Source organism: Mya arenaria, chromosome 14, assembly GCF_026914265.1.
Source record: "Mya arenaria isolate MELC-2E11 chromosome 14, ASM2691426v1".
NCBI classification, from domain to species: Eukaryota; Metazoa; Mollusca; class Bivalvia; order Myida; family Myidae; genus Mya; species Mya arenaria.
Window position 1 is genome coordinate 25,048,644 of NC_069135.1, and position 16,520 is coordinate 25,065,163.

The 16,520-nt window shown below is 33.8% G+C and overlaps 1 protein-coding gene across 1 annotated transcript in view; it reads right to left on the bottom strand.

Annotated features, from left to right (window-relative positions):
* Nucleotides 1-900: 900 nt before the first annotated feature.
* LOC128215945 (plexin-B1-like) overlaps nt 901-16,520 on the bottom strand; it is a 48,461-nt gene continuing 32,841 nt past the window's right edge. The window contains exons 21-36 of the mRNA XM_052922545.1: nt 14,704-14,811; nt 14,372-14,520; nt 12,458-12,588; nt 10,945-11,004; nt 10,680-10,754; nt 10,308-10,374; nt 9,329-9,514; nt 8,875-9,031; nt 7,521-7,694; nt 6,721-6,845; nt 6,123-6,200; nt 4,842-4,996; nt 4,317-4,464; nt 3,887-4,024; nt 2,975-3,052; nt 901-1,129 (exon numbers count right to left, since the gene is read on the bottom strand). Coding sequence (XP_052778505.1) covers nt 1,040-1,129; nt 2,975-3,052; nt 3,887-4,024; nt 4,317-4,464; nt 4,842-4,996; nt 6,123-6,200; nt 6,721-6,845; nt 7,521-7,694; nt 8,875-9,031; nt 9,329-9,514; nt 10,308-10,374; nt 10,680-10,754; nt 10,945-11,004; nt 12,458-12,588; nt 14,372-14,520; nt 14,704-14,811 — 1,919 coding nt within the window. The 3' untranslated portion in view covers nt 901-1,039. The remainder of the gene's footprint in view (nt 1,130-2,974; nt 3,053-3,886; nt 4,025-4,316; nt 4,465-4,841; nt 4,997-6,122; nt 6,201-6,720; nt 6,846-7,520; nt 7,695-8,874; nt 9,032-9,328; nt 9,515-10,307; nt 10,375-10,679; nt 10,755-10,944; nt 11,005-12,457; nt 12,589-14,371; nt 14,521-14,703; nt 14,812-16,520) is intronic.

The following is a 16,520-nucleotide window of genomic DNA, read 5'->3' on the forward strand; positions in this document are numbered from 1 at the left end:
CATATGTGACAGGCAGTATTTATGTTAGTTTTTAGACTTTTTGTGGACATATTTCTTGATAAAAGAATATGAATTCTAATGTATCGGCAACTTCGATTTGTAAAAATATTTTCTAACAATGAATTGTCCTTAAAGCTACCTTTGTGAAACACCTAGATGGCTGATTCAATTCAGCCATTCATCTACTGAATAATAATGTCAAAAATATACCAAACATTGAATATAATATAAAGCAATCAGTCTTACCCACAATGATCGAAGGAAGAATAAATATAATGTACACTTTTTGAAGAAATATATCAAGGACATGCTCGAATTAATAAAAATGCACATATAATAAATCGGGGACGTTGAAAAAGGCACTTCTTAAAAATAATAGATTAGCAATTAACTATACTATATAAGCATATATCACACAATTTTCATAACAAAATAAATCACAAATGATAGTATAAAAACAGAGAAAATCGAGAATACATTGAGCGTTGCCTATACATTAAGCTAGATGTTTATAGGTTCCTTTATACTAGCACTCTTGAAACACATAACTGTTTATAACACAATTAATATTAAAATAAGCTTAATTTTATACTAAATCTGTTGATGTATATACCTTAAAACTGCAAATATATATGTATTTACTCCATAGTATCAATAAACTGATTACAATAAAAAACAACTATAGTCAATATATCAACATGCATATACAATAAAATATTTACATGTAACATAATATTTGTATTATACTTTTCTGCACTTAATAGTATGAATAATTAAATCAACTTAAATTTACACAAAATATACATGTATTTATATATTTCATGTTATGAAGATGAAAGTATGATAACCTTCAAGTTTCTCCTGCATGTATAAATCGATTTATATGCATGCAACAACTATTATGAAAGAAATTCTGGATTTTTTACTCAATGAACAAAATTCTTGTTCAAACAATTTTAAGCCGAAATCACTAAAATAAAATAACTCTGTTCTGTTCAAAACTGCCCTATTCCTCCAAGTTGGGAAAACAACTTTCTTTCTATTCTTCCATCATAGAGAATATGTCCTCTAGTTTCTTGTTCAACTGCAGACGTCTGGTCTCCTTGCAGATTGCCAGGTCGTCAAGAATCTTTAAAATAAAATAAAATTAAGTCAGCTACAATAATTCAACTACAGGTGTTTGACATCAGAACCAAATTCTTACGATCGTTAAACGGAGATTGAAACCAATAAATACTCAATTAATAAAACGTTATTGAAATATGTTCATGAGCAATGCAACAGTATTACAATTAGCAACTTATTTTATAAGTTTATTTAATAAATTTATTAATTCAAGATTGAGGCTGAAAATATTTTTGAAAGATTTAAGTCCCAACAGGGATTGTAATACAAGTCATGTAAATAGGTTGTATTTTAAATAGGATCAATAAGAGCACATGCAGCAGGAATGCCTACTTATATTCAGGTTGAGTCTTGTTCAGTCCAAAAGAAGCATAACCCAACAACAACAAAACACAATTTGTGAACACATGTGCGTTTTTAGCAGCGAGTTTTTTTGGAATACCTTCAAGTGTATTTAGTTTTTTTGCAAGCTGCCAACGACATTGAGACAGAGATAATCACAATACCGGACGATGTTCTATAAAAAGGCCTATGCTCTACTTGCATAGCTCTTGTAGTCATTTTCAATCCAGAGCATATATGTATGGGTAATAGGCAGCAACCATAAAGGTTGTGTTTGGATTAGCTGAAAACGTTGCGCGTTCAACATCTCTGGACAGAAAGTTTTGCAATCAGATTAGCTGCATGAACTATTTTAATATGTGCCAAGTAAAGGTCTTCCGAGGGAAAAAATATGTTTTCAAAACTATACTCATGATCAAAATTTCACTGCTGTAGCTTCAAAATTAAGAAAATAGGTAAAAAATTCACAGTCAATGTCACCTGAGGACAACATTGATATTTGTTTGCAAAACTGTGCACATGCTACAAAGTTAATTGCTGTAGCTACAAAAATAAGAAAGTAGACCAAAAGGTCATAAACAATTTCATCTGATGACAACATTAATGTTCGTTTGCAAACCTGTACATATGGTCCAAATTTCATTGCTTTAAAAATAAAAAGTAGGTCAAAAGGGATGGGGCCAGCTTTGGCTCCAGGGGCATTATTTCGACTGTTTTGCTAGACGGTCATCATATAATGCTCCATAACAAATATCAAATGTATGAGCCTTGTGGTTTGAAACAAGAAGATTTTTTATAAATAAGTCTCTAGGAAACTTGTGACCCCCGGGGAAGGGCCAGTTTTGACCCCAGGGGCATAATTTCAAAAACCATGGTAACTAAATTATGCCTTATTCAAAATAGCAAGGGTCTTCCTAGCGGTTTCAGACAAAAAATATTTTCAAACTCTTCCCAATTGAGGTATATCAAACCTGTGAACCCGGGGCGTGGCCAGAAATGACCCCAGGGGGTATAATTTGAACAAACATTCACAAGTAGTTGTGTTAAGATGGATGCGTGAACGACAGACACTTCTGGTCTTTGGTCAATAGAGCTAAAAATCAACAAACCTCTTTAAACTGTAATTTTTTATACTAGGGCAGGGGAGCGTACAACATAAAACCAACTAAACAACCAAAAAACAAGTTATTTCACTTTAATCCTGGACTTGGCTTTACATGAAGACGTGACTAAAAATAACATTTTTAATACTTTCAAGGGCCATAATCTAGGCATGCATAGGCGGATCTGGCTGGTTTTCGAAGGGAACTGAGCTCTGCTGGATATAAAAAAACTGCACAATTTTTTTTGATGACTGTATCGTGTTCATAAGCAATTGTTTACAGACGCACATACGACGTACACATTACCATCGCATAAGCTATTCTGGTCTTTAGCCAGTAAAGCTAAAAACCATACAACCTTATAAACGAATGTAAAGTATATGTATCAAATAAAGTTTTAAAACCTCGTCTGTATATGGCTTGATCTGCTCGTATAATCTGTAAAGAGCTGCGTTCTTGTTGAAAGTGGTTTCCTGCTGGTTCTGAAAATGAAACATCAGATTATATCAATCGAGCTTGGAAAATGAACCATTACTGTGTGTAACATACGTACTACGCCTCAAGCAGAATGAGTTTTATAGTAAATCGTCGGGTTTAAATCGTTCAATTGAAAGAACTAAATATTACCTTAAAAGTTATAATAACCGGCTGATAACACACCAGAGACGCCTATATTTTTTCTGAGTCACTCAAAACTATGATTTTATATTTCTTGCCCACATATTAATTACAATGAGATGTATTTCTACTTGTCTGGCCCATATCTATGCTAGTACGCAGGAGGCAATGCACATTTAAATTGAATTTCAATGTCTTTTTTTACAGACCTCAAGAGGCTCAAACACGCATTTGTACTAAACTTCATGTTTTTACACACACTATTGCAACGCGTCTCACTGCAATAGATGATAGTAACCAGTTTCAGTAAATGATCCTAGTCGTTGCTTCAATAATCTTATTAATCCTGTCACTTGCATACAGTTCGATCCAATAACATGAAGCCGTGTTTTTTTTTTTATTTATTAGGATAGTTGAAAACGTTATGTGTAAGATGAGAGGCAGACATCTACACCATTACATCACCCTCATGCTTATTGGGCTAAACCCCACGACCACTTGTTTAAAAGGCCGTTACCTATAGCATGAGACCACTCGCACTCTTGTGGACTCGAGCCCACCACCTCAGTTGTGACAGGTTAACATCTACACCAATAAACTACACTCGTCTTGGTGGAATTAGAACCCACAAATTCTTGGTTAGGTGATAGACGGCCATCTAGACCACCCTCACCCTACCATGTAAAACAAATACGTACTCTGTTAATACTTGTCAAGTATTGTCTCAGCTCATCGGGTTTCTGGACATTCTCTTTAACAGTTTTGTAGAACTCCTGAACATGTGTTCTGTACTTCAACAGCTCATTTCGGAAAATAAGCTTCTGAGTTGGCGATTCCTAGAATATAATATTTTCGTAATATCATCACAAGCTAATTATAAGGATTAGTATCAATATAGTCATAACTTTTCACAGACATCATAAAATATGGTACAACATAGATTACGTCATATAGCAGTTTAAATAAAAAGGTTAAAATGTTTAAATGTGGCAATATTAACAAAATATGAAAGCCAAATATGTTTGTCTTGCTATGCAGGTGTGTATTTTCTCTGGCTATATGTGTAACGAGCTTAAAATATAGAATTATCCTTCAAAGAGATTTTTTTTAAATAAAGACTTTCTCAACCTTTGAAACGGCCTGTTCCGTGCGACTGAAGCTCTCAATGAAGACTTGGCTAATTACATCCAGACTCTCCGTAACATAGGACGGGGCATTGATATCGAACAGAATTGACGGTGTCTTGATAAGCATGGCCCAGATGCGAATGGAGTAGCTAGACGAAACATGGTAGAATATTTGAGAATACAAAACAATTCAAGCTGTGGGTTACATTTAAGGGCGTCGATGATGCTAAAATAGGCAGAGCATGACCGGATACGAATGGAGTAAAAGGCATGTTCATGTTTAACATTTGTTTTCTTAGCTGACATAATGTATGTAATATATATAAAACGCATTTCAACAAATGTAAAAACAACATATTTCGATGAGTATAACGTGTTTTCATGCAAGCGCTTTGATATATATAAATCTATGATAAACATATTTTGAACGCATATTTTTACAAATGATGCCCTCTGGAAGTATGCTTATAAAATAACAAGCTTTTACGACGATCATCTTTCATTTAGACAAAAAAACTTGGCTTACCTATGGCTTTTCCAGGCATGGAGTGTGTCGGGATCTATTCTTTGTTTTTCTGCAAGACCATCTAGGAAATCATAGAGGAACTTGACGGGCGCAGGACACTTGCTGCTCTCCAATACCAGGCTGAACAAGTCATCAATGTACTTCACCAGCGACAACTGTTTGAAATGAAGAAGGTGTGTATAACATGTCTTGGAAATTATAAGATACGTTTTCTTTTCTTTACATAGTCATAGTGCATAGGGGTAAATAACATGTAAATCACAAGTTGAACGTTATGTGGTAAACTGATAAAACATAATATAATTAAGACGCTATGCAGATCAATATTTAAGCTCAGCAGGTCAATATCATTGAACGTGTTTCCCTTATTTTATTTCCTCAATAAAACAAGAGCATAATACCAAAGTTCTACATTTGTTACTATGAATGCTTAAACTAATTAGGTCCTATTAAATATACCAGACCTTTCTATAGTATTTCAACACCAAAAGAGCAAATAATCTATTCTATTTGTTTAGTCGGTAAGCAGGTAGCTGTCCAAATTAACTTGCCTGAAGCTACTTCCACAATGATAAAATAAGGATATTTATCCAAACATTTTGAACAATATCTGTAACCTTAAGGCATTCTTGTCCTCCAATATAAATTAAGGTGCAAAATCATTTAATCAGAGTGGCAGATCCAATTTTATTTGATCATATAAAATTTCATTATTTAATATACAAACTAAACCTTAAACAATCAAAAAATGTTCTGATCTTGTTTCTGCTGAAATATGATCTTCTAGTTGAGCTGCCCACTCAGACTAGCTGACTGAATTTTAATCATTTTGCCTTTGCTCTTTGACAATAATAACATGTGCTGTTTGTGGAGTATTGTGCTGTAGTTGCATGTTTCGTGTTTGTGATTTTTTGTTTGTGTGTTCAGTGTCTTTGGCGTTAACCCTGTGCCATTAAATGGGGTTAATGTTTAAGAGTTTGGTTACTGAGCTTGTTTCTGTAGTTTTCCATATAAACATTGTGTTATCACGAAGCGGCTGTCAGTTAATTGTATACGTTACGTTATGCTTAGGTTGTAGTAGTGATTCACATCCCCTTTTATAAAAATACCTTGGATGTGATAAGTCTGTTCAAGTACAACTCATAAAATTCATTTTCCTTCGCCCTTTGACAATTGCACTGGTATTTGCCGCGTGTTATCACGAAAATTGCTATCAGTTAAGAGAATATGTTACAAATTTAGGTTAATGTTGTGATTCCCTTTCCCACCTATTACAATTACCTTGGTTGTGATAAGCCTGTTCAAGTACAGCTCATCAATAGCAGTTTTCTCCTTCTTGTTGCCATCTTCATCCTTCAGCTTAAATTTAATTTTATATTTAAATTATAAACAGGCAACAAGGACAAACTCATTTTTTCTGTAACTTAAATATCTAATTCAATACTAGCACACACAATCAATTCATGTTATATCTTATTAAATACTATAGCACAATCAAGATTTTTGTTACACTTTTTTCGAAATATATAATGAATTTAAATGTGTTTTGCGTTATATTAGCGAGCCCGACGTAAATAAATCAATTAACAACACTAGTAAAAAAGGTTGGTCCTTTTTCTGTTTTCATCGTAGAAGGCTTGCGTTAAACAGAATCTGTCATAGTATACACAATTATATTCAAAACGCCCAGAAAATGTGTTTGAAAGCGCGCAAAAGACTTGATTACTATATTTGTTTTTCTGTGCTTATCATATGCCGACTCGTAACATGCAATTAAAAACTACTAAATGTAAGAAATGTTTAACGATTTGTCATTTTTTTTTTAATTCAAAACAAGCAGTTAGAGACATCGCAGATGAAACATATAATAATTAAATACCAAGTGCCAGCGTTTTAGTTCCATCGGGTTTTCTTCGTCATGCGAAGTGGGACAATCGGCCGTCAACGGTTGGTCAGACCCCATACTGAGGACATCGAAGCCAGGATCAATCTGTGCCAAGTTCACTGTAAATAGAGATATAAGTGGTAATTCTGGGGGATTCATGTCTTGAATGATATATTTAAAGTTAGCAGTTATCAAAATGACCAAGCCTCAGTTGTGTTTAGTTCGTGAATGATAAAAACTGTGGTAATACTAAAATGTTATCTAACCAAATTTTTAGATTCATATCAAAGTGTTTTACATCTCCTTTATTTAAATTCGGAGACTTTTCACTTAAATAATATTCACGATTTTGTTGGAAATATTCTTTAACGGTAATAAAATAATGTAGATTGCGTTATTTCGTTTGGTACTTTTTCATGACTTATTCTTCTTTGTTGCCAATTTATGACGTATAAAAGTAATTGCAAATGTAATTGTTACCACGTTTTAAATTCGTGACATGATTGAATTGTTTTAAATGATATTGATTAAGATATAATATTTACAATTAGTTTAGTTCTACAAATTTGAGCATGATCAAAATTAACAAAGACCAAATATGTAATGCATTGAGACAAAGAACATGTATATAATGCACAAAACTATAGTGTACACAGAATTGAGAAGAAAGCCTTTAGGCTTATACTATGTCTCTACTCGGTTAGGCTTATACTATGTCTCTACTCAGTTAGGCTTATACTATGTTCCTCTTCTGATTGATTGATTTGCTGCGAAATTTATACAATCTACAGTACCATAATCCTCCTGCTGACTGAGCTCAGCATTTCTTGGATCTACGAGAGCCATGTTGCTTTGGTCGGCTACTGCGTAGTGGGCCATTGTGTTAACACGAATCCATTCACCATCAAGCTTGGACGTGTTGTCTTTATCACGAAGTATCATACGTCCGCTGAATCCGGCATGCCACTCTTATATAAGAAATAATATGAAAAAAATGCTGAAAATTAGATGTTACTTTTAAACATTTGTGAATCATCCATTAAAACAAGGTCACAACACGCAGATGTCAAAGCGCATCTATTTTTTCAGCTTATAAAGTGTCAAATAACTCCAAGCATGCAATTGTGCATTTTATTCCAAGTGGTAGCAGCGGTGCGTTACCGTTATAGCTTGAGTCTTTGCAGAAATGTCTATTTAAGTCCCACAATAAATATTATGTATTTGACAGTATCAATATCTTTATCAGAGCCTACCATTATGGTCAGCCGGGTCACGGCTCATCTTTTATGATCTTTGTTCCATTCCTTTGGAAAGATACCCATCGTGCAATATTACCGTACAAAATAGCCTTTTACACCATCATTTGCTTTAATTTCGAATGCGTTTTTATTTAAGTCGATATGAAATGCTGTTTGACTTGCTATGTTGCCTTTCAAGTTAAATAACATGACTTGTGTATGTGGAAGAATTGTAGAATTCTAGGACACATTAATCAATGCCAATTCCAGTGGAAACCTAAACATTTATATGAACAAGGAAACCATCATTTTGCAGCAATGTTGCCACTATGACTACCTATAAAACGTTTCTCATATTTGAACGACTCTTATATGAACATGACAATAACAACACAAGAGCTGCATGTTTCTTTAACAACAGACGAGCAAAACATAAAATAAATTGATTTTTAAGGATCAATTTTTCTTGATAATTGTTGTAATAGATATCAGTATACCATTGCCTTTGAGCAGTCTCACAAAAGGCTATTAGTGCGAACTTATATCTTGTCGTTCCTTGTTTCGGGTGTAATACAACACTTAAGTATTTCATTATATTACACAAGTGTTATGTAAATTCAATTGACGTTATTTCATACAACTAATTCACCATTAAAACGTTTACTGACAAACGAGTAAAAATTATAATTTAGACAATGAATGGTGATGTCATTATAAATTGAATCATACGCCTTTTGTCCTTGAATTCAAATTTTCTGAAAATAGTTAGGCAAAAGTGAAATGTTTGACAAAGACTCACATAGTTCCTTAATCTTATTTTTAATATGTTTTGTATTAACTGGCAACTCATATACGATCCTATATAAGTCATTTGAGCAAGTATCAGACACAATTAAATTGCTATGCCTACCAAGAAGAAGTTCAGTGGTATCTACGGGAAGTTGCGAGGCCGGGTAGTTGACATAGATCTGGTCGAGACACTTTGCTTTCACCTGGTTAACTGTGTCGCAGTCGAGAGCTTTACATGGGTAGATTTCCTGTCCATTGTCGACCACTACGTTCAATGTCTAGGAAGCAAGTTTACATTCAGCAATATAGTTAAAACATGCAGATGCAATAGGAGTTTGTTGTTTCAGCAATTACAATGATTAAACATAGAATATTTTAAATGCAATCCTGGTGTTGCTTCCAACAGACATAATGTTAATTTAACATTTACGCCAACAATGTTGACCAAGCTATGACAACATACGTTTCTTACTTTTTCATGAATTAAAGATTTCCATTATTTTAAAAATTATATACTTTTTAACAAGAAATTAAAACACAGAATATGCATGTCCTTCTTTTTGCTGAGCACCTACCAGTGCTTTAGCCTCAAACTTCACATCCGTTGTTTCCTCGTCTGTGGCCGAGCCTTGGTATTTCCGGAGCAGTTTCTCCTCTGACAGTGTGTACTTTGCATCATTGGTTAAAGCATCGATAGGGCCAGCCTCCATCGTTTTCCTGGTGGCGATGTACAACAGGTACAGAAGTGAACCGGTGTGATCCTTAAAATTGAATTCACACAGGTATAAGTGAACACCAAGTTAAGTATTAAAACAAGGTTCTTTTGCATATATATGTCGTTCTTTCATGTCTAATGTATTGCTTTTATTCATTGAAATTTTGAATGACTGCGAGGCCTTATTGAAATGAAAACTGAAGTACAGTTATTTTTTTTGTCTATATCATTCTCTTTGTCTATATCAAACTTGGCCGACCTCACTCAACTTATCAGTCTTGATTCACGTATGTCAGAGACTATTCGTAAAGTATGCTTAGCTTTCCCTTTCTGCCTCCTCTAGGTAACCTCTAAGTCTCCTCTAAATCATATGTTTATAGGATATATATATATATATATATATATATATATATATTTATATATAATCTCCATTAAAACCTGCTATTCAAGACTAAACACATTGGTCTCGTCAGAATAATATCATTTAATCAGTTTAATTTAATAGATACAATCTGGGAAGAGAAAAAAACTTGTTTGTACATTCAAGCTGTTTAAAATTAGACCTTGGCAAAGTCTATTTTGAACTCACATGTTTTTTGTGGCACTGTGACGCTACATCAAATGGAACTCAATTTATTGGTTTTGAGCTAGTTTGTTTTACGCTGATCAATAAGAACTTTGAACTTGTCTGTCATAGTTTAGTGAAGATCAGCTAAGAAGTTTCTCAGAAGAACTCAACTCAACAAGGAACACTACCTTTACAATAAGTTTAGGGTACATTGCTTAGATAAATTAAGATCTGTTCAGAATAATCGTCTCAACTCAATTAAGAACATTACCTTTAGGTGAGGGTACAAACAGAGGGACAGCCAGTTACTCAAAAGCTTCTCCGTGATACTCTCACTCCTGTAAATAGTAATTTGTAAACATCGCACACGGATGCAAGACATAACTGTGGGCATAATGATGATCAGGTAATGGTGTTTGTTGTATTTTTTTCAATTGTAAAAAAGACAAAACTTGTTACAATGTGTATAATTGCCCCTTATTTGCAAGCTTTCAGTGCCAAAACCGTTTTTTTTATTCATATCTTTATGGGTTTTTTTAATATATTTTTCTTCTGCACATAGCTACTGAAATAATATAATGTCACCAAGCATGCATAGTTCACACAGTTGTCTACCGGATACCATAACATGAAATGAATTTACCTTCTGAACAATGATTTCACGCCTCTCTTGGAAGAAGGGTCCTCAACCAATTGGGTGATCAGAACTTGTAACACTCTTAAAATATCATATACAACATTTGTTGTTTTTTTTAAATGAAAATACCATTTCAAAGCAAAGGTGTTGTTTTTGTTTTTTATCGAAACAAAGATTTTTATTCTAGACTTCTGTTAAAGTATTTTTTTTAATTATTCAAGATGATTCTGCACTAAAGACCCTTGTTTTAACACATAAATAATAATCTTACTCATGCATGTAGTCCATACGTCCCATCATGATGGCGCATAGATTGCCAGCAAAATTGGATCTGTAATATAAAAAAAGTCAATTACCATTCGTTGTTTAAAAAACATACCAACATAATTATGGTCAACATTTCGACAATACAGTTACATCTGAAACTATAATATTTAAACCTCAAAATGTAGGAACAAACAGAAACAGGTCTTATGGTGTTACTTATTACCATTTCAAATATATTTTACAAAACAGTGAACTGTTTAAATCCTGAAAAGTATCTGCTACATGTTGACATGTCCCACAATGGATTCTGTCATTCTTTTTCAATTCACAGCAAACTTTGATTTCATATTTCCTGTTAATGTCACTTTTCCCGTTTACATCATCTTTCCCGATTAATACTTATGTGAAAAGCTACAGAAACAAGCTCAGTAGCAAAAACGTTTAAACATAAAACCTATTTAGTGGCACGGGGTAAACGCCAAAGACATAGAACACAAAAACAAAAAATCACAAACAAGAAACATGGAAAAAACAGCACAACACTCCACAACAGCACAGTGCATACATACTATATATATATAAAACTAAGTCACATTTCCCGCTATAAAATCGCTCTCGTAACATCATATTTCCCGTTTGCATCATATTTTCCGCTAACATATTGTTTCCCGTTTACATCATATATCCAGCTAACGTCATTTTTCCACTTACGTCATTATTCCAAATTACACCATATGTAGATAGCTTAATCATTACACTTTCCAATGGATTTTGCAAATTATTGCAATATAGTTAACTTGCCAAATAAGAGCAATATTTTTCATTTTATTCAATGAAAAGTTTCAATATCTTTACTGGACATCGACATTGATGAATAGATATGTTTGGTTTATTTTAAATTCATTTAGTTTGATTGTGATGATAGCTAAACGCTAATATGAATCACTGTCAAGTCCATTTCTTGGGTAGAAACCAGAACTGTGGCCTTTATAGCCGATAGAATGTTCCCATTGTAAGATAAGATTCAAACGAAAACGTACAATAAGCGATTTTGGTATTACATGTATATTCATTTGGCTTGTAATCACAGAAAATTACATTTTCACTCATTGTTATGACATCCAATATTACTGTAATCACTCTGTGAACAATATTTTTGAAATAACATCACAATCAATACAGTGTCACATATTCTACTGTTTGAGAGTGCTTGCTCTGGTTTCATTATCCATGAACTTCCAGAAACGAATGGCTACTTTAAGGCAGAGAGTTCTAAACATGCATTAAGCAGCGTGCATATAAATTACATCAATAGTCTTATAAATTATAGGCACGCTACCTACTACAATATATATGGTACAAAACAGTGATTAGACCTACTACCCTTTCGACTAAAGTTATACATAACTTGTGCTTCGTGCTCGGTGTGTACAATTTTAAAAAACTCGGTAATACGTGCAGTATCTGTTGCTCAATCTCAAACAACATACATTAATAATCGTATCGATATAACATACTTTTCCTTGATAAAGAAGTGTTTCTGTTTCTCCATGGTCGTTATCAGGGAAACGAGGAAGAACTTGTTCTCAAGCAGACCTTGGAAACGTTCCATTCCCGTCCTCGCTCGAGCCCGCAATTTATCAGACATCTGTAAAGGTGAGAAATAACTATTAAACATCAGCTGTCATTGAGTTGGATATCAGATTATTTTTGATCTTTCAAATAATTTTATAAAGTTATATTAGTAATGTAAACATGAATACGTACGTACACATCATAGCAAAATGGTATTTGATAAGATGTTATATTTATGTTATTGCCACGTATATATTTACAAAAATAAGAAGCCTACTTATTAAGGCGTGTCAACTATGCATGCTTGTAGTTACTATGACTATGAGCTTGTGGAACTCTTGAATATACCTTAATAAATTAACAGTTTATTTACTGCTTCTCGGTATGAAGAGAAACTTAAGTACATTAACAATAGCGTATATCAACATTAAATGTTAGGACCTATAAATTGATAAAAGTACATAAACATAATGTTAATGAGCTTTAAGCTGAGAGATCGAACAAAGCTTATCAGAAGCCCGAGGTTTCCCAGAAATATTAGATCATTCAATCAAAGTTTTTTATCACATTGACAAACGCACATATAAATCATAGTCAAACTGATACAAGAACCAGCAAATTAAATAGACAATATGAAATATAGAATGATAAAGATGTACATAAGAAAGTTACAAGCCAAGTCTCAATTTATGTCTGTTTTATTTTGAAAATTAGTAAAGAGTTAAAGGTCCTGCTACATGAGTGTATTGCCACTTGCTATATATTTACCAAGTTTCATTTAAAACTCATTAACTGATTTTGAGATGTTACAGGTTGAAGTTTAAAGTTCTTCCACACAACGAAAGCGCGGATGACGCAGACTCCAATGATAACTACACCAATGCTATGACAATAACACGTCATGTTTTCTTCGAAAGGCAGACAATCCAAAACATCACACACGCTAGAACACAAAATCATTTGGAGCCGCTAAGCCCAGTATCGAACACTGCAAGCAAATCCTCCTTGCTCGTCCACTTTACTCAGGAGTTACACCTTAAAAGTTTTAGTTTGTAATAGGGGACTATGTGCACTACTGCATTTACAGCAAAAAGCTGCTTTTCAAGGGTTTCATAAAAGCAAATTTTATAATATATAATTTATAATTGTGATTGAATTTGTCAACACTTCGGCGGAACATATCAACATTATAATCTTATGTTTATGTTATACATGTCTCCTTTTGAACAAAGTTAATTTTTGTCGACGCTGTTCACTATCAGACAAAAGGTTAATTAAAGAAGAGTTCAAAAGACCTAACCAAGCCAGTCATTTCTATATTTTATACTTAAAAACCAAATATGCTGGTCAAAATAGGTTTATAAAAGGGCTTTAACACAAAATGTTGAATCCAGGTCCACATACATTTGTTTATTCAATAATCTTAAATCATTTAATTGGTTTCCAGGTTATAAACATTATATTTTAGGCAGCTTTGCATCATTACCATTCACATTATGCTTAACAATCCTGATAGACATATTCAAAAATGAATGGAAAGATTTACTAGGCACATGGTAACCTGGACAAAACAAAGGCAAGTAGGCTTGGATTCAATATATACGTTTGTTAAATAAAGAAGTTATAAAATTAACAAGGTCGGACGTAATCCGATTTAAGCAAAATTATTATGTAAGAGCCATTGGCCGATTGTTCAAGACTCATGTGAAGGATTTTGTTTAAACCATCAACGTAAGTAAACTAAGAATTATGAACAAAGTGGCCTTTATGTTTCTAATCGGTAAATGCAGTCAATGTTGTACAAGTAGTGCTGTGTTTGATATACAAGGTGGAAAAGGGTTAGAAATCATGCGTACCTTGTAACTACTTACTACATGATCTGACATCAGATAGTCGGTAGCGAACATGGCATTACACGCGTACTGTTGATACGAGTGGTAGGGGAATCCCTGTTCTATAAGGTTACGATTAACTGTCGACATGGACGTCTGCATGTCAAGGAACTCTGGAATAGTTTAGCAAATCACATTCAAATAACAACTAATTCAGCTATTGCATCTAATTCTAGGATTCGGACTAATTAGTTGATCAACTTAAGATCCTTTCCTCATTGTATAATTAAAGCATAAAAAAATTGCTTCCCTTATCAGTATAATTCATTCTTCATGTACTAATCGCTCTAACGGACCTTCTTTTGCGACATGCTTGATTTCCAATTCAAGGTCGTTGAGTTGTTTTTCCAGGGCTTTTGCTTTGGATCCCGCCTTCCGATACTTGCAGACAAAGAATGCTACCACTGTAAGGAAACAAACAATTGTTATTACTGAAAAAAACAACAACAGGAAATAATACTATCACGGGATGCATCAGACGAAGAATGCTTAAAGTGATGATTTTACTGGAAGTATCAGATAAATGTTATTACTGCCAGAAAACATGAAATAATTACTGAAAGTATCAGACAAAGATTGCTTTCACTTGAAGTATTAGCCAACTTAAAAGTATCAAACAAAAAATACTATCACTGGTATCAGACAAGAAATGTTATCACTGGAAATATCAGACAATTACTGCTTTCACCAAAAGCATCAGACAATTAATTTTATTTGGGGTTTCAGATAAAAATAAAGACACATTCTATCATTGTATGAAAAGAGAGAAAGAACTAGAGCTGTTTGTCAAACATTATGCCCCCTTGCGCGCCATGTCGTATTTGGACTATTGAATGAAATATGCACGAACCGAAATGACAGCTGATTTGTCAATGGCATTGGATGCCTCTGAGGTAGTTTTAAGATTATGACCAAAGTATGAGGATATAAGGTACAATTTCTAATCATGTTCTTATGATGACTGATATATGCAGATAAACATGTATCCTCCTAGAAGCAGAGAACAAGTAAATACGACGTAAATTTTAATGACCAATATGAGTTATAAAATAACTATTAATATGACAATAGTCAAGTTCTTGCAACATTTTAGCAATTTATATAAGATTATTACCACTACGTCTAAAAAACACAACTTGTCTTGCAGGATGATCAAGAATTGTCAGCTAAGGGTACCTGATATAAACCTTGTTACTAAAAATAAATGCGTCTGAAGTTTCTCTGTCTGGTATTCATAACAGCATTCTTCAGACAAGCGTTTACTGTTAAAGGTCCTTTAGAACTTTGGACCTGATGACCCAAAAAGAAATAGGGGTCATCAACTGGTCACGCACACCCTCCAAGTAAAGTTTGAGGCCCCGCTGAACCCTTTAATCAAAAGGTGTCTACTGTTCAGGCCCAACCTCTAAGTCAAGTCTGAGGGCCATATGTGCAGGCACTGTCGATTATCAATCAAACAATCTTTTCGCATTCAAGGTCATTGTGACCTTAACCTTTGATCCAATGACCCTAAAATCAATAGGGTTCATCTACTGGTCCAGCCACCATTTTAAGTTAGATGACCATAGGTCAATGCATTGTTGAGTTATCACTCAGGCAAGCTTTGACAACCTTGAGTAACCTTGACCTTTGACCCGATGATCACTCAAATCAATAGGGGTCATCTAGGCCCAACTTTCATGTCAAGTTTGATGACAATAGGTCCAGGAATTGTCGGGTTATCACTCGGACGAGACTAAATCTTCCGACGGACGGGCGTACCGACCAACTTACCGACCTACCGACCGACATGTGCAAAGCAATATTTCTCTCCTTCGAAGGACGGCAAAATTATATCACTGGATGTATCAGACCAAGAATGCTTTCATTGGAAGTATTAGATAAAAATGCTATCAGTGCAAAGACATACATGGTAATTTGTATTTTGTACCTGAAAACATCTTTACACACATGAACATTTTGATTAAGTATGTGTTTAATATTTACTCATTAAGTTTCAAGTATTTTATGATAAATAAGTGTCTCAAAAGGAGCACTTATTTCAATTATTAACACATAATGACTACTTTGGGAAAATAAAATTACAAATCAAATTTACTAGGTTTATGCTCTC